We start from the raw sequence: 25,455 nt of genomic DNA on the forward strand, positions 1-25,455 counted from the left end.
AGACTAGCAAATGGCAGCACTGCTAGCACTGTGTGCTTGCTGAGGTGTGCTGAGAGAAAAGAGCAGCTACGCCTTGAGCCTTCAGCATCCTATTGCAGGGACCCACTGCACAGACCAGCCAGCCCACAGCTATAATTTGCTCTTTTGCAACAGAAAATTGTGCTGGCCTTTTTCACTAACTTTCAGGAAACTTCTTCATCAGGACTTCAGAAGCTTTTATGTTTTCATTTAAGAAAAGCTCTTCTAAGCTAGGGAAGCCTAATTATGAGAGCTGCAGTCTGCTACACAGCACTCTTGTACCCAGAAATGATGTGAGGGCCAATTGCCAGGACTAAACATTTAATGCATCAACAGGTGTTACATGTTATGCATCAATGAGGTGTACATCACTGAAACATAAAGACCCAGCAAGGCAGCAGCACAACTATCAACCAGAACAACACAGCCATAAAATCCTAATTAGCCTCATACACTTGTTATGGACATTTTTATTTATTGACACGGTCAAATTAACAGGCAGCAGCATTTTATTTTAATGATAGCCTAGAAATCAGCCTAGAAAGAAAGTTAGCATTAATGTTCAGATACTGCCTGCCATTCACATTTAGCCATGTGAACGTATTTTTTTAAATACATAAATACCGTCACTCTGATGGAGTTACCTTGAGCAGGTAAAACCAAGCTTTAAATCGATGCCTATTTTGTATATTCTCCTCCCAAGCTATGCAAAAGAACTGCTCAGCAGCAGACAGGCCGCAAGCTTCATAGCTCTCCATGCACGTTGCCACAGGCCTGATCCCTGCCTGCCGGATGGAGCAAGTTCAGGCAAGATGGAGCGAAGGCACGAGGAATCCATGGTCTTTTATTTGAATACAACCAGCCTGGTAACTATGTAAAAAGCACCTACAGGTTGGTTGTCCCTACAGGAGCACTGCCTTGATTCACACACTTCCAAAAAGCAGGTGTTTCGCTGAGCACTACGCTACTGCTGTAAAGGTTTATATCCATTAGCAGAGTCGCAGAGTCCTGTAAAGCAGACAAGATGGAACAGACACTAAGTACTGGGGTTAGCTGTCAGCAACAGTTTACAAAGCAGGAGAGAATACCTCAGCTTATGGTTATTGCACTGGGGAGTTTAGGTGGTCAGCCTGATCACTTCTCAAGACACATAAAGGGAAAGGAAGTGAACAGCATTAGGGTTATCAACCAAGTTAGAGAAGACGAACAGCATAAAGGAGAATGAAGATTATTTTCCAAGGTAATTTAAACAAAATCCTATTTTGCTGATGGTAGTAGAAGTAGCTTGGTGGTGAGCACTTCTGGAAATGAAATTACTTCATAGAGTTCAAATGTACTGAGTACAGCTGCTTTCCCAAACCAGCTTCACCATTTTCAAGCTCCTGATTTACCCACCTCATCTATGATTGTACCAGAAATTGCAAAGGAATACTGGGAAAGTATCTGTGTGCAATAGTTGAACAAAACAGACTACTTATTTTGCATGAATTACATACTATACCATGTTATGCTTGTTTGTAAATCCTGTTGTATACAAAGGATCAATGCTTCAAAAAGAACCAACATCCCACTCAAAAGTGATTTGAGAGTCTAATTTCATAGTCCAAAGTGTTGATGTCCTTTAAAAACACAGCTTGCATTCCTAACTCACTTCAGCAAACTACAGGCTATTATGCCGAATCCTGCTCTGTGGCTGAGATGTGGGCAGAAAACTGGAGAAGGAGAAAAACACTCCTAGAGCTTTCTTGGTTCGTCTGACTTGGTGTTTATGCATATGCATGAGGACAAACCCACCCGCATCTATTTTTTGTTAAAAAAGAACCAGAAAATCCATTTTCACTTCAATTTTCATGGACAGAGTATGTTGCTTCAGGGAAAAGCAGGTCTGCAAGCTTACCCGAGAAAAAGTTTCACACTGCATTTTTAGTAAAGGTGGTCATGACATGCAGAGAAGGACAGGACAGGACAACAAATCCTGCTTGCTTGGGTGCAAGCTCAGGCTCCAGTTGCTGCTATGGGACAAAAGCTTCCAGAGGGGTTGCATTATCCCAGCTGCTGGTATGGGACAAATGCTCCCAGAGGGTTTGCATTATCATCCCCAAACCTCCCAAGCCCAGCCAAACTGGGGTACATTTTATGGCCTTTCTTCAAGTGATGGCAATATCAAGAGAATGGCCAAAAATGAAGGGGGAAAAAAAAGCAGAAAAAAAGCAGTTTCCAGTATTTGTCATTATTATAGGTTATATATACAGAAAGAAAGTTAATTAAGCTTTAAAAAATCCATCACACATCAATGGCTGCATTTTAATGAGTACAAAAAGTTGAGGTGTTTACTGCCAATTAAAGTGGTTTTTAAATAAGCATTAATTAACACAGAAATTCAGAAGAAAGTTATACCTTGTCAAAGAAAGGCCAGTGCAGGCTATGCCCACTTCTGCTCCCATTCATACTCAGATAGTAATTACCACCAACCCTATATTTTCCATAATAATGAGGAGAGGCTGTCATGGCTGTCAAACAAAAACAAAACAAAACAAAAAGTAGTGCACAAAAATATCCTTAAATTGAAGTAAACTTTCTTTTAAGAGCCAAAACTGAAGGAGACTACAGTCTGTAGCAGGACAGCAAGTGGGGCTCAGGAGAATCACAGAGTCATGGAATAGCCCAAGCTGGAAGGGATCAAAAAAGATCATGAAGACCAATTCCGGCTCCACACAGCACCACCCAACATTCAAACTCAATGTCTGAGAGCGTTTTCCAAACACTCCTTGAACTCCAGCAGCTCAGGGCCGAGCCCATCTACCTGGGCAGCCCATGCCATGCCCACCGCCCTCTGGTGCAGCCCCTTTCCCTAACCCCCCGCTGCCCCTCCCCTGACACAGCTCCACACTGTTCCCTCGGGCCCTGTCGCTGTCACAGAGAGCAGAGATCAGCGCTGCCCTCTGCTCCCTGAGAGGCGCTGCAGCCACCATGACAAGACTCTGCTCCCGGTTGAACAAGAAAAGGAACCTCACCCACTCCTCATAAACTTTGCCCTCTAAACTCTTCTCCATCTTTGTTACCCTCCTTTGGACACGCTAATAGATTTATGCATTATAGAAGCATCAGAGATGCTCAAGGCAGAGCCATCACCAATTTGGGGGCTTTCCAATCCCAAACCAAAGTTACAACTTCCCACTGAGGGAAGACAAAAGAAAGGCCAAAAGATGAGCAGTTTCATCCCTGGTGCCTCGGGTCCTGGAGGAGCCACTTCCTCATCCCTTAAGGCTTTCTGAACTCTCAGCAGAAGTTTTGTTCTCCCTCAAGTAGTCCCTCAGCAGGAAGCAAGGAAAACAAATTCTTCCATTTTTGTCAGGTATATATTCAAAGATTTTAGGAAAACCTTCCCTACCCCAAAGCGCATCTTAGGCATCAATGCCAAGGAAGTCTTTTAAGCTGCCTTACTGAAAATGGTGAATCTTCTGAGCTGTGGTCATACAAGAACGTCACTGCTACCCCAGCTGACAGGAGAGACAAGTCCAATTTCTAGCACTGTAAGAAATTTCGTACAAATCTTCAGTGTAGTAATTTTAAAGACAATAAAAAATAGAGTGGATATAGAGATGCAGAGCTCCCTTTCCCTCTGTCCCTTTCCCTTGGCACACCACCTGTACAAGTTATGTCATTTAGACAACACGCAGCCTTGTTATAAAGTGCATTGCTTGCTTCTATCAGGCAGTATCTGGGTGCCTTTTTCCTATTCTATGTCCTCAGGCAGTATCTGCAATAAAATAAAAGGAGTACATTAAAGCCTGTGGAAGTTTTGTTTAACTCAGCTGAACTGGGCCTTCAGATCTTTCACTAATCTTTCTAACATATCTGATGGGGCTAGAGAGGAACATTTTATTGCTAGGAATAGTTGGGCGATTACTTCAGAGAAAGGACGGACGTAACACAAAAGAGTTTCCAAGTACCGACAGGAAAGAGTGTTGCTCATTCTAAATTCCACATTAGGCACTACAATAATAATTAAAAAAAAACACCGGCCCTTGTGATGTCTGAACTCCCCGACACTGATGTATGGAGAGGGGAACAGGGAGGAAAAAGACAGACAGAGCAAAGCAAATACGTGGGGATGCTTACGAGCAGAATACAGAAGCCAAGTGCCACGAGTTGACCCTTTGTGTTTGCTCTGAAATTTGACCACTCCAGGCAAAAGTCCTTTGGCATTTTTATACCTGTTTTGATTTTTTTTGATAAAGGGTATTTCACGCAGCATTATGATATTTAATGTTGATTAATCAAGATTTCAGAGAAGGAACTGATTTTAATTACTAAAAAATCCATTGTTCACATTTATGTTTTCTTTAGATGTATTTGCCCCAGCTTTGATTAAAGGCTGCAACACATAAGCATTGTGCATACAGGCATGTAATCAGAATACATCTTGCTTCACAAAAAAAGGCCATACACACCCAAGGAAAATGCTCAGGAAAATGCAGCAAAGCCCTGTCCTCTGCTAGAAAACCCCACAGACCTCCAAATAGTCTAACAGCAAATAGCAGCAACCTCAGTGGAGCCCTCTGGGTGCCCTCGGCGTGCAATTGACGTGGGGTTTAGCTTGCGGCTGCAGTCGCCCATGTGTGAAACTCCCACGAGAGAGACACCTGAACACCAGCACTTTGGGGTTTTTTATCCACAGTTCTTCATCACTGAGGAACAAGGGAAGTAAGTCAGAAAGTTGTGCTGGATATAAATTATGTTCACCTTATACGTTACAGTGAGCGTGGCTCTGGGCTTAAAAGTACAAACCAAGAGCCTAAAGAAGGAACTGAAGTACCCAATCCCAGCACGATCAGCACATAAGAAGCATACATAGTGAGAGAGGATGAGGCCTCTCATTAATTTTGAAATAACATGGAAGCTGTCCACTCTCCAAAAGTTTCAGCTGCAGTTGGTTGGCCTAGACCATAGACAGAGCTGGCCACACTCATAAGAATGCACATTTATATTTATGTTGGTTGAATAAGCGCAAAAAAAGTAACTATTTGCTCTAACATCAGTGGAGCCCAAATTCATCTGCAAGCTGCAGCTGACAAAACCGCACTACTGAGGAGACAAAATTTTTCACAACTGTGCATCACACGTGCAAATCCTCATCGCAACTGGCCTCATGCATCAACATCAGTGTTTAAAAATGGCAGAGAGAATCACAGATAGAATCTACAGAATCAAAGAACATCCCAAGTTGGAAGAGACCCTGAAGGGGCATTGAACCCAATTCCACACAGATAGATAGCACTGGCTTTCACTACTAGGAAACCAAAAAAACTCAAATAGTAGGAGCACCATCAGGCTCAACTCCATCAGTAGGTACAGCCATAGGACAGACAGCTTCACCAACATCTTCAAGCACCTCAGCACTTACAGTCTCTCCTGAAGGAAATGTCTCTCTCAGGCACTGACACACAAGCATGCAGTGACCATCTTTCTAAATCCTGAAGTGGCATTTTTGCTTTAAGTCTTTTTCTGACTAAAAAACATTTCAGTGAAGCATCCTCTTTTGATCAGCCCTCAAAAATAAACCTTTTGATTAAAAAATTATCCACACACCAGAAGCACTTTGAAAGGGCCACTGAGATACTACAGAACGAAGAGGGTCTGCAGGAAGTCTCAGAAGGCATCTCCACTTTGTTTCCTATTGACAGCGTGAAAGGAGCCCTGACTTGCAACACTTTCTCTCTATTTAAGTGACAAAGGTCATTTCAAAATTTCCAAAACAGAAGCAAATCTTTAATTTTAGACACTATATTTCCAAAGATGAGGCCAACAATGTGACTAGATAATATTCTGGCATGAAGGCAGATATTGTTGTGAAAAGGGAGGGAGGTCAAAAAGCCGCCCCAAGCTATGGACAGGAGGCGACCAGTAGCACGAGTTCTACACCTCGGAGCCAAAAAAGCCAGCCCAAAACACACACACATCCTCACGTGCCTCTGTGCACGTGCTGTTTGAGGACCAAGGTGGGACCATGTATCGGGCCATGTCGGTGCAGGGGCACATCACAGGATCTCTGCTCTGCTAGGAGACCTGAGAGCAACATGGTAAAGCCAGGCTGCCAGGGTTTTATTGCGCAAACAATACTATTTCTAGGGGGAAAATAAATAAATAAATAAATAAATAAAAACCATAGTAGTACAAGTCTTTGAATTAAATGGCATCCTGAAAGTCTCACATTTGCATCTTTCATACGGATCATATTGTGAAGCAGCAGCGTAATTGTTTCAGAGCCCTGGATGAAACAACACCAATGATTAAACAAGCAGGTTTAACTATCTCGCACTGACGAGGCATTTGTCAACACGGTCTCGGCATTTGCGCGTGCCGGTGGCACGTACTGTGCGGCTGCAGAACCGAGCAGCTGCCTGTCAGTAGAGCGGTTCCCTGCGAGAACACTGCAGTGCCGACTCCGTGCGACCCTCGGAGCCTCTTTCAGCTGCCTCCTCCTTCCCCATCCCTCCGGAGTCCTTCACCGGCATGTTCTGAATTAAAAGGGGGAAAAAAAATCATATCAGAATATTTCTATGCATTTTCATATTAAAAGAGACTTAACCTTAGGCAAGTCTGCCTACACGTGCGAGCCAGAGCTAAAACAAAGTTGGGGAAAGGCGGCTTTGATTCACGGCTTGCGAACAGCTCCCGACAATCCCTTTAATAGAGCTCACCACATTAATGCAGCCCGAGCCGCTTGTGACACCCATTAGGGCTAAGGAGAGCTCCCATACATGTATTTCAAGTAAGCGACGCATTCCCCGGTCCCAGAAGCTGTCTTCATTACAAAAGTCTAATATATCAGAAGACAGAGGAAAGCTCAGCTTTTAGAATGCATTTTTTATTATTCAGCCTTCAGTGGAAATGTCACCTTTCTAAAGCAAGCTGTTATCATGCGTTTCCCATGCCAAACACATGGCCTCCAAGGAGAGGGTTTTATCTCTACATTTCTAGTGATTTGTATTTCTCTTTCAAAGAGCTCCATGCCTTAAGGCACCCGAAACGCTCTCAGCACAAGGAGGTAAGGTTACACGAGACACTGTCGAGCAGGACAAAAAGCAGGGCCGGGAGTCCAACGGCGGCCGGATGATCCCGGACCCTTTGGAGGCGTTGCTGCCACCCAAACCCCCGGTTGGGGCCCTCATGCCCACAGCAGCCATGGCAGCAGGGCCAGGCCAGGCAGCTGCCCTGCGCCTGCCAAGCAGCCAGATGCTGCCACGCGCTGGCATCTGGGGCCTGGAAAAGCGGCCACCGCCTCCATTTGGCGGCGAATCCCGACCCCTCCACTGGAGACAAAAGGAGGAGAGCAGGAGGGGGAGAAGGGGCCTCTCCTGACAGTCTCACTGGTGACGATTTAGACAAAAACCTATTGTTTAAGGGCTAGCCAAATGAATAACTTTCGGAGGGGGAAAAAAAACCCACCAACCTTGTGCATTCCCAGTGCTGTCAGAGTCCAGGGTGCAAGTACAAGGGATTATTTATGAAAAGAAATAACAAGGAAACCAGACGCCAGCCTTTCTCTGCCCCACTCTCTTTGGTCCCCTGAAGGGAAAGGAGCAGTACTGTTATCGCAGCCTCTCATCCTCACAGCTCAGGCCAGACACCGGCACCCGGCCTCTGAGAGGGCCCATGGCCGGTCCTGGCTTCAGCCACCCCCACACAGCTCCACCTGGGCTGGGGTAGAAGAGCCCTGTCAGGGGCAGCGGCCAAGTGCCATGCTAACTGCACCCTCCAGACCTTCAGAGAATGCTTTGGCTTATTTCTCTAGGCTGTGTATTCGTAAAGCTGGAAAGCAAATATAATCTCTATACCTCTTTTCAAGAACTTGGCTTCTAAATCAAGGGCAAACTCCTGACCCAGTGAAAACTCACAACAATGTGAAGAGGGCTGGGATTTCACACTGTGCACTGCATTACTCTGTGGGTGTGTAACAAAGATAGTGAAGGGCCTGGAGGGCAAGGTGTGTGAGAAGCGGCTGAGGTCCCTGGGTTTGCTCAGGGCAGAGCAAAGGAGCTGAGGGGAGGCCTCATGGCAGCCCCAGCTCCTCACAGAGAGCGGAGGACAGCGCTGAGCTCTGCTTTCTGTGACTGTGACAGCAACAGGGCCCGAGGGAACAGCATTGGAGCTGTGTCAGGGGAAGGGCAGCTGGGGGTCAGGGAAAGGGTCTGCACCAGAGGGCGGTGGGCATGGCATGGGCTGCCCAGGGCTGTTTGGACAGCACTCTTAGACACAGGGTTTGAAAGTTGAGCAGTGCTGTGTGAAACCCAGAGATGCATTTGATATTCCTTGTGAGTCCCTTCCAACTCGGGATATTCCATGATTTTATGAGGGGCCATTCCGTTTAGGACTAAGGAGCTCACATTTGCTTGGCTTGCAGGCCACTCTGAGGGACCATGGTCTGGGCTCAGAGTACTTCTCTTGAGATCAAACCAGGGCTGGGGCTGGAAATGAAGGAGGCAGAGCAGTAGGGAAGAAGGTGAAAAAAAAGCCTGGAGAAAGGATATACACCACTTGGCTCCTGATCTTCTCCATGCCTGGTTCGTAAAGGAAGGTTATGAGCACACAAATGTCAGAGCACAGTGCTCAAATAGGACCACAGGCAAAGTGCAGCCAGCTAGCAGAAGGCCCTAAATCACAGTGCAGCACTGTCCTCTCTCATGGAAGCTTCTTCTCTGTTGTTCCACCACTGTGCTGGGCACCATAAAACTTTCATTACTCACATGCTTCTGGGGTAAGCTATTTCCTAGCCCTTTTACAAGCCCAGCACTTTCATTCTGTGGGAGCAATCCTCTCTGTTTTCATCGTTACATGGGTATAACAGCTGCATCTAATAATCCACTCCCAGGTCCCAGCACTTCAGGACAGCATATCAGAAGCAGAGGCACAAAAAGAGCAAGAAAACCTGTGGCCAGGGCTGAAGGATACAATGCAGGACATGAACAGAGGCAGCTGAGTAAATTTAGACAATATCCTAGAGAGAAATGGCTCAGGGGTGTGAGAAACCAGCAGAATAGGGCACAGAGGAGTCTAGCTGGGAGGGGAAATCTACTAAGCAAGTGATCAGAATAAAAGCAGAGCTTATTCTTCTTCACCTCACATTATGCTGGTGAGGCTCCAGGGATACCTCCTACTGTCTCCAGCTGCCCCTGCAGCCTCCATCCCTGCAGCACAGGAGGAGCCATCAGGTAATGCAGCCAGCAGAGCCACTCCTTTTGTCCAGCTACATTGGACCTGTTTTGGTTTGTGGCTTTGTCCTTTGCCACCATGCACCTCCTACAGTGAGGTCATACTGAGATACAACAGCTGTCTCCAAGGCAGAGCAGAACAAGGCTAGCAAGGCTTTGCAGAGGACTGCTGATCAACATCTGCTCCTTCCCTGGCTGGCCATCTTTATTCAACTTTGCCACTTGCCAATCACCTTGCCTACTGTATTGCCCCCAGAAAGATGTTTACCAGACTTGCCAAACTTGGGATCTCACAAAGCATCAAGGCACCTGCCTGCAGCCTTCCCAAGAGGTTGCCAATTCCCTGCTGCCCAGCAGCGTACACATCTCTAGCCCTCCTGTCCATCATGGTGCCACCACAGCCTTCCGGCAGCAGCTCTAATTTCTCCTGACAGGTCTCTCGGCCAAGAAGATGGAGACAGAGCTGCCTTTGGAGGAGGAGAGCCTCTAGTCTGCCAAGAAGCCATGAGGTCCCACTGGGGCAGCACATGGAGCTATAGCCTGCTGCTGGAAGGCTGGACAATTCTCTGCTGTGCCTAGTTTTGCTTCTTCTGGCCCACGGCAGCAGTGCAAGGGATTTCACTGCACAGCACTAGCAGGTTGGACCAAATCCACCACTTCCTCTATCCACCAGAATTGAGGTTTTTCTTGGGGATGCCCCACATTTGGGTCTGGGCTCCCCAGCTCCACTCTTGTAGGTGGTCCAATTGTGCAAGAGATGGCTTCGTGCTGCCAGTGTGACACTGCAGCCAATAGCAGCTGCACGGCCCCTCTGAGCAGGTACCATTCCTCCTCCAGGAGCTGGCTCTGCTCCCCCTCCCCAAAGGTTCCCTCTGCAGCAAAGCTGCATCAGGCCCCCGCCCACATTTGGTGGAAGACATGTCCCAAACAACGGCCCAGAAAGGGCTGCATTCACCTCACAGCAAAATCCACGTGGAGAGCACAGATGCCAAGAAATCAACAAGTGCACTTTTTCATTTTATTGCTTAAATCACTGCCATAAATTTCACCAGAGAGGAAGTTTCTGTTTCTCCGGCTTCCTACTTAGTGTCCTTGAAAAAACAAATGACACCACACTCAAAAAAAGCCCTCAGAGGTTTACTTCGCACTTCCCTGTGCGTTGTTATGCTGAGTGCTTCATTTAGAGCAGGCTGACCTCCCAGCCTTCTTCATCCCGCTGCCCTTCTCTGCGGGGACGCACCAAGGAACAGGCTTAGAAATGGAGAAAAGAGCCGAGTCGATGTTCCAGAGCAGCTAACCCTGCCAACTCAGCATCCCAAAGGGGTGCGGGGAGTCAGCATGACAATAACTGCTGTCTGAGAGGTGATTTTCACAGGAGATAGAGGAGCTAGGCAACAAGCACAGAAGCTGTGAATACAGCCATATAAAGCAAATAGTGTTACGTTCCCTACATTTCATGAGAGGCAGTTTCTCCTTTAGGTTTTGAGGGGGCTCTGGTGTGCTTCACAGCAAGTCAGCTCAATGCCAAAGGTCAAAGATCAGGAGAAGCTCAAAGAATATTGAAAAAGCTCAAAGAAGGGGGAAAGAAGGTGGAGAGGGGACCATGAGCACTCAGAGGATGTCGAAGCAGGCCAGGGTCTGTCAGAGAAGAGAAGAGCAGAGATGAGCAGAGAAGAGATAAAGGGGTTTAAAAATGAAAATGGGAGAAGGGATGGTCAAAGACGATCATGGGTGTCAGAAGTCCACGAAGAGAACATTGGACAACACAGGGAAAAAGAAGGTCAGAGAAGAGCAGACAACCAGAGAAGGACAGAGAGAAGATCAAGAAGAGGAGGTGAGAAGGAAGCAGCCCAAGAAGACAAGAGAAGGTCAGAGAAGATCCAAGAAAAGAAGAGAAGGTCAAGGAGGGTCAAAAAAAAAGGTGACAGCAGGCCATAGACAGTCAAGAAGAGCAGGGAAGAGATTTAAAAGTGAAGACGGGAGCAGAGAGGAGAGGAAAAGGTCACAGAAAAGATGGTCTTAGAAGGTCAAAGAAGGTCAGTGAATAGGAGGCTGGAGACGGAGCGATCAGAAAAAAGGAGGAGGTCACAGAAGACCAAAAAGAGAGAGAAGGTCACAGAGCCTTCATACATTTTCTCTTTGAGGTTTTTTCAGTAGGAGACAAAAACATAATGGAGTGGTTCAACGGGGTGCAAGGAATTATCACTTCCAGACATCCAAAGCCTGTCATCTGCTTTGCCTAAATAGATGAGAAAAATCTATATGTGTATTTTACTGTACTACAGCGTCTCACAGGAATTTCTGTGAACAAACTGCAGGTTTGCTTTGCTATCAGCCGTTAGGTATAACAGAAGGTGGAATGGATGCTGCGCTCCTCAGCAGTGAGCAAAACAGAGATGTGCACCACAGGGCCTCATAACAAGCACCAGAGAGAAGATAACCCAGAATATTTTCCCAAGTCATTTAAGCCATCGATTAGGTACAGATGAAATATAAGATGTAAATATCAACAAAAAATAGAATCCACCACCTATCTATATATAAAACCAAGATTTTTAATATGCCATTAGCTCCAGACTGTGCTTTCTTTAGCAAAATCATTATCTGAAGCTGTGGTAAGGTTATGAATAACAGCAGCATCGCAAAGGCGCAGTTACAGCAAACTGTCTTGTCAAATGTCCTGTTCCTTCTCATCTAGACTTTCTCATTACTCAATGTTGCACTTGAAAAAGAAATATTTCATTGTGTCATTACTTTAACCAAATCAGTGAGAGTCACTGGTCATTTGGTTCCTGCTAGAGCAATGTTTTCCTTCTGCTGCTTGTCCTGCTGTGCTTGCTCACACTGCTTTCACTTATAACCAACACTGGCACAATCTGAACAAGAAAATGTTTTAAGGTAACAAGTAAAACCCTTTACTTTTTTTTTTTTTAAACAGTTATTGCCAGGCAAACACAGTGGGACAGCTGAATGGAACCAACAATACGACAAGGTGGTACCAGCAGGCAGAGCCACCAGGATGGAGGCAGGTGGCAGAGGGATGGAGGCCTCCCCTGAGCAATGAGCCCTCCAGAGTCACAGCCGGGGCAGCACTGGAAGGAAGCTCTGCATCAGCTCAGATTCTACATTAGAGATTTCCTACCCTCTCGGCGCAGGAAGTCATTCCTGTGGCTCACCTGAGGGAGTTCCTGTTATGAAGCCAGAGGGTGGTAGGTTGAAGCACAATTTCTGAGAGTGATGTAATCTTGGACAGTGCTCCGTAGGCGGTGATACCAATGACCTGGTTACAACCTGCAGTGTTGTTACAGCCCCTCTGCTGGCCTGGTGATCACAAGAAAGGGAAGAAACAAAAAAAGAGGGGAGTGGAATAATTTTAAAAGGAAAAAAAAAAGTTTCCAGATTTCCTTTGTTTAAGTGAAGCATTTTCCTTTTCCACTTTATTTCAATACACCAACCTGGTGTCTAACAGATGGAGACTGTGCAGATGCACTTTGGGGAATGCTCATAAAATGCGCTGCTAAAATACAAATGGAAGGATACAACTTCCCCCCACCCCCCCCCCAAAAAAAAAAAGTCAATTCAAAAATCATTGCTGTCACCTCATTTTCCCAAAGGAGTCTGGTCTTTGTTCTCCGGATAAAGCTGGGGAGTTTTGTTTTTTTTTTAAGAAAAAAAAAAAACAACAGAAAGAGAGCAAAGGGAACGTTTAGAAAAAAACACAGATCCATAATCTGTACAACATTACAGTGTGCAGTGTTTGTACATTGGGAACCCATACAAGCATGGCTGATTAGCAGCAACCACAGCACACAGCACAATATTCTACATCCCTTGTGTCCTTCTCCCATTCTCTGGACCTTACCAACACAGCAGACAGGTCAGCTAGCAGGCTCGTTCCCAGGTCTTACCCACCAGGGTTTGCTCAGAGATGACACCAAGTCACTCAGTGTGAGCAAAGCCCAGACTCCTTCCTGCTCGAGCAGCAGAGTGGGTGAAGGCTTTCTTTGACTTATTCAGATCATTAACAAATAGAAAGTTCAGAAGCTTCCTCAAGCAGAACACAAGAAGAAAGCGTTCTTCCTGAAGAAATAGTTAAAAATAGGACACTTAGAGGAAGTGAAGTTCATTAAGTGCTAAGTAGTGACTGCAGTGACGAGAGAAGAGCTTTTCCTTTTGTAATCTATACATTTATTTAGCACTGTGTCTTCTTGCTCCTTATCAAGTTGCAAAAGCAGTGTTTATCTGGTTGAGGGAAAGGTCTCCCTTTCTGTAGTGACGTTAACACGTAGCTCATCAAATATAACAGAGTCGAGAGTTTTAAACAGACAGTGCCAGCCAACAAAGTACAACATTTGACAGGATTATTTGCCTTTTATATGCTCTTCCCACTGTTTGAAGTGATATGCCATTTTCAAGACACATTCCACAGTATTATGCAACAGCTTTCTTACTTTTTAATGGATATACTATTTTTAATGTGTCAAGTTTTGCAGAAAGCATTTTAGTATTTCATTCAGCATATACCATTAATAAATTATTTGTTCCCCTCCCTCCTCCAGCTGCACTTAGCATAGGGAAATGGTCTACTGACATACAGTATAAAAGATATTTTCAACTGGCACACTCTACAGACACTTCCATCACCAGACAAAGCACCAGGAGGGCACTGTCACTTAGTTGACAGTCTGGCAGCGCTAAGCATGCTATGCAGCAGTTTCATCACAAATCACTCTTTGGTGAAAAGACTTACACACACATAGCAGCCAGTTGCCATAAAAATAAGCTAGCACCCTGCACAATCGGTGAGTCCTGTTAAAAGTGTTTGCTTTTGGCATGATTGGTCCAGCGTCCTTCAGTTAGAACGTCTAAGGATTTGGGACACCCGAAGGAAGAAAGTTGGTGTTGTTCTGTGCCAGAGAAAGTTGTCCACTTGACCTGAGTTTGTTCAGAGGGTGAGCGCATCTCTCATTTCACCAGATCTGCCCATTCTATGAGGGCAAAAAATGGATGGGATTTGATGTCTTCAACACCAGCAACGCCAGCACCAAGACGCTCCGCAGGATTAAACTGCAAAAGCTTGATATAAAAAGAAAAAAATATATATGATTCAGTGAGTAAGAACAAAAACAACAGCTTAAAAGTTCTGTAAAGGTCTAAGGTAAAGGATATCCCACCGTTTTCCTGCTCTTTGAGTTACTTTCAAGACTGTGAAGCATACTTGAAATTCCTAAAATGCAGTAAATGGAAGACTCTCTTTTCCTTGAGTCTCAGTGATACAGTCTTCAGAGAGTACTGATCACAGCATGCAATACCCTGAAGCACTGTACACTGGGACTTCATTTTAAGCATAACCTCGTTTTTTAAAAAGAGAACAGCAGCCAGAGCCTACATCTGTAGAACTCTGGCCACTGCATTTGCTTCATGTTAACCTTTGCTCACACCACTGCAATAAGGCTACATCAGGGACACTGGTCTGTAACTTTCCATTTCATAAGTTGCCAGTTGTTCCTAAAATATGGCAGTCAGGTCTCTGCTTCTTCAAAAAAAAAAAGTTTTTAAAGAGTTCTACAAATACATTAAGATTGAAAAATCAAAATCCCAGTGCTTAAAAAAAAACAAAACAAACAAAACAACAGCATAAGGGCTCCATGGAAATTTCCTGAGATTCAGCATCTCATTCCCTTTCTAGTTGTACATCACATGCTGAATTCATGTGCAAAGGAAATCACAATATTTACATTTGTTTAAAGATATCAATCCACATAAAAGGGAATGCAAAGGTAATACTCTGAAGATATTAATAAAGACACACAAAAATATTTTGCACTTCCAGAGAATTGTTTATCCTCTATTCAATTACACTCAGTACAAAGGCACGATTTCTTTCTTGCTCTTTCTGCAATAGCTAATAGGATAACTTCTCCCAGTTGTCTCTTGGAACAACGTGTACTCATATCTTAATGCACTCAACATCTAAGTGAGTCTACTTCAATAAACATATGAATTTACACATTCTAAGATAGCTTTGCTATTTGCAATTGTAATGTCATATTGTAAAGGTAACATGGTGACAGTGAATGGTGCTGCTCTGAGATCTTCCACAAGACAACACAAACAGATGCTGCCACTGTCCCTCTGCCTTCTGCTGAACTGTAACTCTGTGTAGCTGAACACTGAACCTAGAGAGTTATTCTGTGATGCTTTGACCTTGGCAGTGTAGGGAAGGAAAGTCGCAATGACAAATTGCTATCCATGCCAAGAGAGCTTTCTTCCTTTTCCTGACAAGGCTTCCTCAACAAATGAATGGCAGCTTCCTTGGATAGTCACACAACAAAAATGTGATTTACTAGCTCATAGAGCTGAACCTCCACCTGACACGTCACCAGCCTGCATCAGAAGGCTTAACCTAACAGGCACTAGGGTGACTGTCCTCTGAACAGATTATGGTCTCGCAATATATCTGAAAGTGACAGACATATCTCTGCCACTTACATTCCAAGTGGCAAAAAAGCCACTCTTTGGCATATATGAAAGCAGGCAACACATTAGTCTGCACAGTACAATCCTGTTTTGGCAGGGAAAAGTGAACTGGATGAGTTCGTTTGTCTTCATTTTCAGTATTAGAAGGGAAGAATTCCCTTCACTGAGCTGGTTTTGCTTTTCTTTATCCATTTAAGTCACGTTGCACTTATAGGTGAGGGCAAAAGTTTGCCACCATCTAACAAAATAAATGCAGGTTCAAAAAAATGGGATCTTTCTTTCATCACTTCCCTTCCTATCCTTGCCAGAAACACAGAGATGCATTGTAAAAGCACTTTCAAATCTGGAGGTTCAAACTTCGGGTTGCCTCTCCACTCATCATTCAATACTAACAGTGCAGAAATCAGTCTTTCACTAGGGCCTTTGACTTGCTGAATATTCAAAAAGTCCTTCCTTCATTTTCTTCAGAAACTATTTTTCCATTTTCTTCCATTCAGATCTTCATCTAAGAGATGTCATTTTGTACGTATTCACTAGCCAGATACTCTCCACTCAAAGCTGAACACCACAGCTCACATCTATTATTTGTTCAGCTCAAATGGAATAGGTCTGATCCAGGCCCCACTTGCACAGATAGGTCAAAATTAACTACAGGGAGGAAGACAGTGTTACCTGAAATTCAAGACTCTACACAGACAAGTTATTTATTTTCCTCAGTTGTGACAACTTAAATCTAATTAGTTTGAAAATATGTGGTATAGCACTGTGGAAGTTTGTCTGTATTTTAAAGTTTCCCATTTAGCTTTTTGTCTAACCTAATAGTTATCTTCCTCTTACAGAAGTCGGACTATTCACATTTGGAAGTCCTTCACCCAGAATTTCCTGAAGCACAGCAAATTTCCAACCAGATTTTCAACAAGTGGTTGACACTTCAAATCACTGTCATGGGTTTCATGGCACTTTGAGCCATCTTGTTTGATTGGCTTCAATATTTTTGAGTTTAATTCACTTCATCACAAACGTTTCCAATAACAGCTAGGACAGAATTCCTAAAATGGCCATGTATCACCAGTAGGTGTTGCCAAAGCACCTATTGACCAAATTTGTTCTTTGGAGAAACAGCAGAGCACTCTGGTTTTCTACAGAGCACCAGGAAGCAGAAATCAGTTTCCAGATGCAACAAACCAGTCAGGCAAAAATCATCAGTTGCTGACAAAAGACCTATCCACATTCCTATCAGCAGCTTTTTCTTTTGACAATAATTTCCACAAGAACAGCTCAGGTATATAAGTATTCATCTAGATTGCACGTGTACCCATAGAAAATGATTTTTCCCCCGCAGTCACCTGCTGAATCAGCGATCTGGCTTCCTTTGATACATGGTCTGGTATACTTAAAGAAGTATGAGTGTTTATTCCCGATGGATGGCACTCAACCAGGGTCTGGGGAAAAAAAAAAGTCAGATACATTTATTAACTCAAAACAATGTTGTGCTGGATTATCTTCTAGTATACATGTCAATTAACACACATGGCTAAAATTTCAGTGCTTCCTAATTTGAAATATTGGTTCTGAAAGGAACCTCTACAGATACAGATTTGCCATTAGAACATTTACATCATAATACTCTTGCTCTATTGCTCAAACTTGAAGAGTTCTGGAGTTTGGTGAACTTTGCTTTCCTCACATGGAACTGCCAAATAGCCACTATTTTTCAGTTTGGCTGAGCACCCTGTCTTCACATACTGAAATCAGCATTCCTTACAGGTGGTATCCTCCTGTCTCAATGTGAGATAATTTTGCATCACCACATCAGCGTGAGACCTCCCAGTGCAGGCAATCCATCAAGAGAGTCTGCTCAGGCTTGAATTAATGTGTCACTGCAACACACAGCATTTAAACTATCCCAGAGAACAGTGCTGAAACAAAGATATCTGTCAGGGCAAAAAAAGTATTAAATGTTCAGGAGGGATATTAGAGAGCTTCAATTTTACTGTGGTTGAGAGGACAGCATTGGTTTTGGCTTTTTTTTCAGTCCTTAGCTTGATGCAACCTTATCAAATTATTCTGAAGCTTAAGCATGCTTAATTTCTCTGGCCATGAACACATAGCAGATCAAGGATACTCTGCTATGCAAAGCACATCTGCATACAAGAAAGAAGAAAATAAAAACTGGGCAAATCACTTGTGAGAAACTATTGGCCAGCATGTCTGTTTTATAATGTAGCTTGTCCCCTACCTTCCCTGTGAGCAGTTCAAAAAGAATGGCTCCCAGGCTCCACCAGTCACAGGCTTCTGTCTCTTCTAGGATAGCTCCAACCTCTAAACATGAGACATTTCAATTAATATTAAAAAGGTCAGTTACACCTTCAGAATTAACATATATTTACAAGGTGACTGTTTAATGCTGACAGAACATATACTAAATACCACAGAGCTTTCATTACGCCTGCAATTTAGTTAGCCCTTTAGCCACCTACAGATTGCATTGTTCAAACACAGCAACACTACACATTTCATGCATAATTTGCTTTTTCCTTGCACACACAGGCATTTTCAAGACTTTCAGGAATTATGGTTAGGATTCTGCTACACTGAAACTGGACAGTGACAGATGGTAAAGCAAAACACATTTACAGAATTTACTCTGGTTAGAAGAGCTAGACTGGCAAGTTTGACCTGAGGCATCCATAAAAGCAATACAAGAGTTTATAATCGTCAACTGCACGCTTTAATTTTTTAAATTTGCAGGATTCATCTCATGGCCAACCCGTACTCTGTGCTGTGATCATCGTAGCAGGCTGTTCACAACAGCCTCCCGTCCGCTGAGAACTAGATGGAGACGCTAAATCTACTTCACATAGCCTAGACATGGACAGTAATTGCACTGCTACAGCTCAGCCCGAGCTCACCTTAGCTACCTAGGAATAAAAAGTTTTCCCTAGCAACCAGCAAGAATCCAGTGCCATCTTTTGCTATCCATGATCAAGCAGTAGCGGAGAGGTGAGGTAGGACTTGTGTCAGCCATTGTGCGTATAAGAGCACAATGCATACAGCAAACTTGGCCTTCAATGACTCAGGCTTTAAACTGCAAAAAATATTAAATACAAACACACCACACAGTCTGCTCTGTATCCATCAGAAAAACAGATTGTAACGAAGATGAAACCTTCATTTTGACTGTCAAAGATGCAGAAGCTGTACTAAAACAGATTTGGTGGCAAAAGGCACACCAGATTCCCAACAAAGGACACCAATTAGCATACAGTCACACAGCCATCACTGTGAAAAGCATTGCGGCTCATTAGAAAAATCCTGCTCATCACTTTCTGGAGCTTAGTGTGAGCATGGCCAAGGAGAGCTACAGATGAGTCAGACTCCAGCATCAGGGAGAGGAACACCATCGTCCCAGAGCTTCCCTAGCAGAGTACACACTGAGCAGGGGGAGTGCAGAAAGCTCCCTTTGGGGGAGACGTTCAGGACCTCAAAGGATGAGTCTGAGGTCACTGTTGCAAGAGCACAGAAGGATGGATCACACGTTGCTTCTTTAGGCAGGACATCACTCATAGTGAAATTTTTTTGTACAGTTAATGGCATTTGACTCTCCAATATATCACTGTAAGGGTGCCATATGTTGGCATTTATCCCACTCCTTACAGCCTAATACTTCTATCAGCATTGAGGAACACTTACAAAGATATAACAGCAGTCACATGACAAACTTATTGGTTTAACTGTATTTCATACATGTTCTAAGATCCCAGGCATGCATCTAAATAATCTCAATGTAAGTTGAGACAACTTATATGATAATCAAAATCTGCTCCTACAACTTGATTTTATTTTAGAAAGGGAAACCTTTGTGACATTTGTCGTCCGAAAAAAGAAGGGAAAAAAAACCCTCAGGTCTTTCTATGTTAAATGGCTGGTAAAAGGTTTTTATAGCATCTCCCAGTAACATCTATACAGTAGAAATGCCTTTCCAATCTGAGCGTGATTCCTAGTGCTAAATGATCCAATGCTGTACATTCAAAAATAGCATTATATGTAAACTAAAATCTAAAGACAAACACTTCAGGCATCTTTAGAGTTTTGTTTTCTTTGTGTCTTCCAAACAAATAGATGTTTTTATTATAAGTTCAATTCTGGAATCATTCGAGGATAAGGACAGGTGAGCCAAGAGTTAATTACAACTGATTACTGAATTCTCAACTCCTATACTGCCAGTAACTTCTCCATATCGACATACCTTACATTTTAACATAATGCCCCAAAAGGAGATAGTCTATTCCTCCCCAGTGACACTGAAGGAACCTCAGAACTAACATTTAAAGGGGATGGACCTCTCGAATAACAGTCTAAAATAAATACATAAATAAATAAATAAGCCACGAGTGAAAAAATTGTCCTTCTGATCACAGAAAAGAAGTATTATAGAAAATTCATGTCTAATTTTCGGTCTTATATCCTTTCATGTTGGCAATTGCAGGTGCTGATGGGGGTCTTTGAAGCATCAAACTTACAGTGCACTCTTCACAGAAACACACACTGTGTCACAAGAAGTTGATGTAACCCTACTTCACTGATCAAGCAAATGGACACAGAGCAAGAGTCAAGAAATACAGTAGAGTCTGTTACTCCAAAATCTGAACTCATACTTTTAACCATAGAAGCACTTCCAGTACACACCAAGCCAAAATAAACATCATTGCAGAACTCTTGCAAGAAGAGCACTGAACTCTTCCATCCCTCTTATCTGTGACAAAACAACAGAATTGGGATAAAAAGAGAATGGCCAAACTGTGCAGGCTGGGAGGTATGGAAAGTCTCTGGCTGAGTTCTCATACACAGAACAGAAATGGGCCTGTGATAAGTCATCTAAACCAACACAGAAGTGAACATGGAAAATTCAGCTGAGAGGAATATCTAAATACCCTTTTTACAAAAACTAAATGTTAGCTCCACTTTTCTCCCACTATCCACTGCCTGCTGTCCTGCTGCTTTCCCTAGGTCCCACAGTTTCCTTACTTTGGACTAACATGAATGTTTTCCTTAAAAATAAAAACACAAAAATCAATGTGAATACTACAGATAAACATGTGTTGTTTACATTCCCTTACTTTGAACAGGTCACATTACTTCTGATGCAGTACACCGATCCTAAGTTCAGGATATCACATCAATATTACTGCATTTTATCTCAACTACACATCATGGGAAAATTTAGAAACTATAGATTATGAAGTGCTTTCAAGTGATACAGAGTAGCCAGCTAATGTAATATACCACACAGGGCATATGCTTTTTTTAAAGCTCTAATGTCGCAATAAATCTGAACTACAATATCTGCCTTCACTAAGAAAACATTTTCATCTCAATCCATCAGCAAAGTAATTTAAACAATAAATGGTAGTGACCCATAAGCCTAAGTGAAGAACATGGGGATATTTGTGCCAATTCTTTACTTCATGAACCTTGAAATCAAGGACCTTGTCCACATTTGTACAAACATAAACATGCGCACACACATGCATAGTGTTGGTGTTTCTAGGACTAACACCATAACATCTGCAGAAAAAAAAGGATTCTTATTTTCAAATACAAGATCCTTTTGAACTGAATTTAAAAAAAAGCAAGGTGAGAAAATAAAATCAGTAGCTCTACCAATTTTATTCAACTTCATTAAAAGGAAAAACTTCCTTCTCTTCCTTTCCCAGCATATGTCCGTACAGTAGCTAGCACCAACTAGCACACATGCTCAATTCCAGCATAGAAACAACAGTAACAGCAGTCGTTGGGGTAAACTGAAGGGCAGGAAATTTGTAAAATGCTAACAGATTCAGACTGAGGCAGACGGTTCAGGTAAACAGCTTCTCTACCCAGCACTGTCCCTCTAGGGAACTGGAGAACTCAACTGAAAGGCCATTTTTCTTTAGTGCTTCCATACTTATCTCAATACTTGCACCTCACTTCCTGATACGGGATCTGTAGCTGACAATGTGCTGTTTTCAAACAGAAGTGCCAATTCCAAAGCAGAAGAGAACTTCACATCTTTTGAACACACTCACCATCATTAACACTAATGCTGATATTCTTTCTACTGGACCTTAACCCAAAATACATCCTTTCATTCTGAAGGATTTCAAAGGCTTTTACTACTATCCCTCAAATATATTCTCCTAAGAATTGTTTCTTCCAGGGCTCCTGACCAGCTCACACAAACACTAACATAAAAGAAGCCAGGCTTAAAGCTGGCCAGGCAGACTTGGAAATTCACTGTGCAACCGAGCTCCAGTCACTTGCAAATGATAAGGAACATAAAGTCAATCAAACTTTTCAGAATAAATTGTAACATCCAAAAATGCATCCGAATTAGGAACAAGACCTGAAATCAGCTCATGACAAAACTGGAGAAACTGCTTATCCAAACACCTGAGAGTCAGGATTAGCATTGCACTGAGATGGAATTAAGAAGGCAGCATTTGAATCTCGATGGATTGATAAGATTTTCAAAAGCCAAGGGATCCCTTTCCCTTATTCCGCATTTCAAGCAGAAACAGCATACCTTCAAGTACTGCTTCTGCACTGATAGGAAAACAAGGGTATTCATCTGAACTGCCATCAGGTGTCTAGAACAGTTAAGGAGGAAATGGACTTGTCCAACACCCTGAAAACACCAGACACAAAATTTTCCCTTCCGCTGCCATTAAGATAAACAGCATTGCATGAAAATTCATTAGAGTCGCTTCAGAAATTCTATTTACCTTACACTCATTTAATTTTAAAAGCTTACTATTTTATCTTATTTTAATATCTATAAATGTAAAGAAGCATTTGCAGAGAACCAAGGAAAATGAATCTAAGCTAATTTACTCTATGCAGATTCAGTCAGCCAAGATGTAAGATACACTCACTAAATAATATATCACGCAAGCAGTCATAATGCTTTGCCTAAAATGCTTTAGCAATTTATAAAGCACAGTATTGAACTATCTGCTCTTAAGTATAAAAAGTTTATCATGGTCTTTAAACAATAAAGTAGTGAAGCAAGTGCAATGAACATCTGCTAAGATCAAATGAAGTATGAAAATAGGAAGTTTCAGCTTAAAGGTATCAATAACATACGAGCTTCTACATTCCTCTTCGGAAGAAATTTCCTCACATCATTAACAGAAAAAAAAAAAAAATTAGAAGCAACTCTTTTTTTTTTTTTTTTTTTGTCCTCTTAGCAACCCAAGATGGAATTAAAACTTCCTTTAAAATAATCAGGTGGCCATAGAGACAAAGAAACCTTTTGCAGCTCCATTAACAAAAGAAAGCAAACACTGTTTAACCCTTCAGCCATCTCCATTTATTTTCGAAAGGCATCTTCTGTACTACCTTCAAGTTTCAGCTCCATTATTAAAACATAACAGCAACAGAAAACAATTGCAGGTAAACCTCAGTTTCTTCCAGAGTTGTTAGATGCCTTTTATGTCAGCCAGATTAAAAGGCTAGATTCTTATAAATCAACAGAATCAACAGCCTCAGTACATCTCACTGCTTACTAGCTAGAGAGTCTGCAAAAGCCAAAGGAAAAGATATTTCAGCTACAACACACAGGGTACTTGCAGCACGCCTCGGTGCCCAGCCACATCGTGTCGTTTTCAGAAAATACCTGCTGCCCTCTCCAAACCTTTGCTTTCAACTACTTTCTCCAGGCTTATGACAGCTTGCTATTTTGGGAGCAGTCAGCTGTTATTGTTCTCTTTGGGACACTCCGGTGTCTTTGGAGAGCTGCACACCCCCAAAGGGTTGCACAGTCGTTTCTCCCAGCTTCACAATCATCATTGCTTTTTCTGCAGCTTCAGACTTTTCCTCCTTATTCACAACGGCCATACAGTCGTCACGTTAATGTTCAGTCCCATTTCCTATTGTCAGAGCTTTTAAAATCAAGATAGCCTGTCCTTTTACACTTGCTGCTCTAAATCCATTCATCTGCCCCGTTCCCCGACCCTTTTTTTCTTTAGGATCATCCTGAAACATTAACGTCACACAAAAAGCTACAACAGAGTCAGAGATAACATCGAGGAAGTCCAGTCTCGCACTAACCGTGAGACCAACCCACCCCTCGACACCTCTCGGGGTCAATGGCACTTTAATCCACCACCGCTATTTTGCTTCTTAAACACTGTACTCCAAATTAAACCACTATAATAGAGAACAGCAGAATTTAATGAGTGCTTGCAGATTCCTACTGCAAAACACATACGCATAACGTGCAGGTTTTCCAACATCAGATATCTATTTGGTAAATAGAGGCAGACCATTTTTTGCTTTCTTCAGTAAATAAAAATTATAGCATTCACTCTGATAATAGCATGCTAGCAATTTTTATTTTAATGCCATATGTTTTAGGTTATCAGCTGCACTTCGCATCTGTATTTTCAATTGTCTACAAATAGACTGTTTGGGAGTATGAAAATCAGGTTGCACACTGAAACGTATTGGTCTGCTTGGGGCAAAATCATTTACCTGCGAAGCCTTCTTTTTTTAGCTAGGTTTCCCATTGTGTACAATTAGTACCAGTTTCGATCTAACCAAATATATCAGATTTCTGTGCAGGCTTCTGCAAAGGCTAGTTTGTGTAAATAAGGCTTGATTATAGCACACAGCTTGTGAAAGCATCTGACTAACATGATGCATTACTGATGGCCAGTTTTCTACTTACATTTTCACTGACTCTAAGCTCACTTTTTCTATTTGCATTTTCAATGAATCTAAGCTCACTTTGACTTTACAAATCTCCAGTTTTTAGTAAAAACAATCCAGAGAAAATTAATGGTTTGGATGAGAAAGAAAAAGGACTCCAAAGAAAACACAGCTCTGAAATCTCATCCTCTAATAACTCTACAGGGATAAGACAGAACTCGCCTCACTGCTGGAAAGAGAACTTAGTGCAAATAAAACACCTCGTTCACAAATTGCATCCACGTGTTAGGTTAGACCAGCAAGCCACTGTAACATCCTGCTTTACAGGTTAGATTGAAAAAGTACCTAAAAGATTCCTCTTCATGAGTAAATCCTCAACACAATCTGTTTCAGCTGCAAACAGGCTCGACTAGTCTGTGGCTCTAGGCAATTCTGTCTTTCTCACAGGTATCAAGCATACTAAGAAGGGGCTCTCTAGGAAAAAAAAAAAGTTACCAATTTTATTTTAAAACTCACAACTATCAAAAATGGAATATAATTACTACTCTTTTTAAAAGGTAACAACACTTTATATTTAAGATCACAAAGATGACAAAACCAATACTTAAGTAACAGAAGGTAATCATTTGCATTTCAAAATTCATCTATCTTGCTTTTCCCTCAATTAGACCAAAACATGTTGATTCACAGGTTTGTGTGCGCGTTTGTTTCTTTTTTAAACTTATTTACAGTGCAGAATAATGGCCCCCCTGCTAGGCTGGCATTTGCTCAAGTTTCTGTCCCTGTAAATTGAATCTGTTACTGGAATTTTCCCCCTTCAGAATACCTAGGCGCATTAACCAAGAGATAAAGAGATACACGCTGCTGATACTATCAGCCACCGAGTAGGTGGATAATGTGAGGGATTTTCTGTTAGTTTTTGTGGGGTTTTTTTGTTGTTTTTTTTTTTTGAACAAATACGTGATAAGAGTTCTCAGGGGGCACAGAGAGCAAAGGGCTGTTTAAACAGAAGTGAATCATTCTCATCTGATCTGCTAATAACTTTGTATTC

The 25,455-nt window shown here is 42.6% G+C and overlaps 1 protein-coding gene across 4 annotated transcripts in view; it reads right to left on the minus strand.

Moving 5' to 3' along the window:
* Positions 1-12,922: 12,922 nt before the first annotated feature.
* The window catches only part of RPS6KC1 (ribosomal protein S6 kinase C1), an 83,510-nt gene continuing 70,977 nt past the window's right edge, over positions 12,923-25,455 (minus strand). For all 4 annotated transcript variants that reach the window (XM_085219256.1, XM_085219255.1, XM_085219253.1 and 1 more), the window contains 3 exons: positions 17,953-18,035; positions 17,060-17,155; positions 12,923-14,309 (listed from right to left, as the gene is read on the minus strand). In XM_085219256.1, coding sequence (XP_085075382.1) covers positions 14,199-14,309; positions 17,060-17,155; positions 17,953-18,035 — 290 coding nt within the window. In that variant the 3' untranslated portion in view covers positions 12,923-14,198. The remainder of the gene's footprint in view (positions 14,310-17,059; positions 17,156-17,952; positions 18,036-25,455) is intronic.

The sequence above is a fragment of the Meleagris gallopavo genome, chromosome 2, assembly GCF_905368555.1.
Source record: "Meleagris gallopavo chromosome 2, MGAL_WU_HG_1.1, whole genome shotgun sequence".
Taxonomy (NCBI): domain Eukaryota; kingdom Metazoa; phylum Chordata; class Aves; order Galliformes; family Phasianidae; genus Meleagris; species Meleagris gallopavo.